The sequence below is a fragment of the Humulus lupulus genome, chromosome 7 (assembly GCF_963169125.1).
Source record: "Humulus lupulus chromosome 7, drHumLupu1.1, whole genome shotgun sequence".
In the NCBI taxonomy this organism is placed as follows: Eukaryota; Viridiplantae; Streptophyta; class Magnoliopsida; order Rosales; family Cannabaceae; genus Humulus; species Humulus lupulus.
This window is the reverse complement of record NC_084799.1, coordinates 9,926,237-9,928,612: the sequence shown is the minus strand read 5'-3', so window position 1 is coordinate 9,928,612 and position 2,376 is coordinate 9,926,237. Positions and strand designations below refer to the sequence as shown.

The 2,376-nt window shown below is 29.0% G+C and overlaps 1 protein-coding gene across 3 annotated transcripts; it reads left to right on the top strand.

Moving 5' to 3' along the window:
* The first annotated feature begins 220 nt into the window (after positions 1–220).
* LOC133789444 (germin-like protein subfamily 1 member 17) lies at positions 221–1,023 on the top strand. 3 transcript variants are annotated; one of them, XM_062227291.1, is made up of 3 exons: positions 233–356; positions 457–685; positions 800–1,023. In XM_062227291.1, exons 1-3 carry the CDS (start codon positions 233–235, stop codon positions 1,011–1,013), a joined length of 567 nt encoding a protein of 188 aa, XP_062083275.1. In that variant the 3' UTR covers positions 1,014–1,023. The 3 variants fall into 3 exon arrangements, with proteins under 3 accessions (XP_062083276.1, XP_062083275.1, XP_062083274.1); XM_062227292.1 differs by having other exon boundaries at positions 221–356; positions 457–1,023; XM_062227290.1 differs by having other exon boundaries at positions 454–1,023.
* The last annotated feature ends 1,353 nt before the right edge of the window (positions 1,024–2,376 follow it).

Genomic DNA, 2,376 nt, shown 5'->3' with positions numbered 1-2,376 from the left:
ACATAGTAGTCATATATTGTATCAAAATTTACCAAGTCTTCTATATACATACTTTTTTAAATGATGAACCTTCTATCCACTTGTAGTTGTATGATATACTAGTTCATCAGATACTTCTATCTATAAATAGATGTGTTACTGGTGCAAGAAAAATCATCCCTCACTCAAAAGAAAACATAGCAAAATTCAAAGTGATTCATAATATTCTAAGCTCATACCGATAATATTAATCATGAAAGGTGTTCATTTCCTTCTTACACTTGCTGTCTTGGCTTTGGCAAGCTCCATAGCCTCTGCCTCTGACCCAAGCCCTCTCCAAGATTTTTGTGTTAAAGTAGATGACCCCCACAAAGCTTGTGCGTACACATTTCTTATTTCATTATAAACTTTCTATTGCATTTTTCTATATCATAAGTAAGTGACTTGATTCTAACAAATATTTTTCTTTTTGAGCAGTGTTTGTGAATGGGAAATTTTGCAAGGATCCCAAGCTTGCCAAGGCTGAGGATTTCTTCTTCTATGGACTTAACGTTCCAAGAGACACTAACAACCCTGTTGGATCTACTGTGACACAATTGAATGTGGACAAGATCCCAGGACTCAACACTCTTGGAATAACTTTGGTTCGCATTGACTATGCACCATATGGCCAGAACCCACCTCACACTCATCCTCGTGGCTCTGAAATCCTAGTTGTTGTCCAGGGAACTCTCTACGTGGGCTTTGTGTCGTCGAACCAAGATGGAAACCGTCTATTTACCAAGGTTTTGAAAGAGGGAGATGTGTTTGTGTTCCCAATAGGTATGATTCACTTCCAGTTCAATCCAGAACATGCTCCAGCAGTTGCCTTTGCTGGTCTGAGCAGCCAAAACGCGGGAACCATTACCATTGCAAACTCGGTGTTTGGATCAAATCCTGCCATTAACCCTGATGTCCTTGCCAAGGCTTTCCAAGTTGACAATAATGTGATTGATAAACTCCAGAAGCAATTTTGGTATGGCAACGACAACTAAACGAAATAGATTGCGGAAAAGATTGGAATTCATGAATGAATAAATCATAATAGTCATAATATGTTTTGTTTTCCACCATCTTATGTTTGCTTTTTTTTCTTCCCATGTAATAATAAATAGTATGCTAGCCATGTGTGTATCGCTCCAATTGATTGGAGATGTATGTTTACTCGCTTTTAATAAAATCATAGTTGATTAACATTTTCTATTTTCTATATGATTACCCTAACTATAACTTACTAATTATATTTCGACTATTCTACTCCATCTTTTAAAATACCTCATCAAAACACACATTTTTCTATTTTACCTTTAAGTTTTACATTATACCATACATCAGCTTCTCTATATATTTCTCTATATCATTTAAATATTATATCTTTAAATATATTTTATTACTTAAAGTAAAATAAAATAATTGAAAAAAATAATAATAAATATATAGTAAATAGAGAGAGAATGCTTATAAAAATAATAATAATATTAAAATATTATATAAAGGATATGTAAATGTTATATAAATGTAGATATGGATTAATTGGAGTTTGTGCATAATTATTATAAATATATGTATAAATGATCTGATGGAAGATGTTTTTATGAGTTTTAGCTAAATATTATAGAGAAAGTGTATTACAAAATATATCACCAAAACATACATTTTTATAATTTACCTCAAACTTTTACATTATACCATACATCTGCTTTTTTATTTTTTCTCTACATCATTTATATATTATATTTTTAAAAATATTTTATTCATTTTAAGAAATAAAATAATTAAATATAATAGTATTACACTCATATATATATACAAAAGTTTATAAAAAAATAAAAAAATATTTATAGCTTGATGAATAGTGTTTCACTACATATAGAGAAATACTATTCATTTAGGTAAAAAAATATAACTTTACATCACCCATTGGAAGACTACTTAACTATTTTTTTTCTCTATATTATAAAGAATAACACATTTTAGTTCATCCATTGGGAGTGATCTTATAACAATGTATATAAAGTCAAAAATAACAAGTATTGTAAAATTATATACTTGAAAAAGAGACAATAACTGGAAACGACAACAATAATAACTCGCCATTTCCTCTTCACTTTCTCTCTATTCACTTCTCTCTCTTCACTTTCTTTCTCATCACATTCTCTCATTTTTTCTTGGATCAATTTCTCTCTTCTTAATTTCTATTTCTTCAAATTTTCTCTCTTTATTTTCTCACTTCTTATTTTTCAACATTTTTTTTTCAAATTATTTTATCTCGTTATTTATTACAAACTTTTAAAATATTTTTCTCTTTGTTAATTTTTTATTTAAGATTTTAAAAAAATAAAACTAAAAAATTATTTT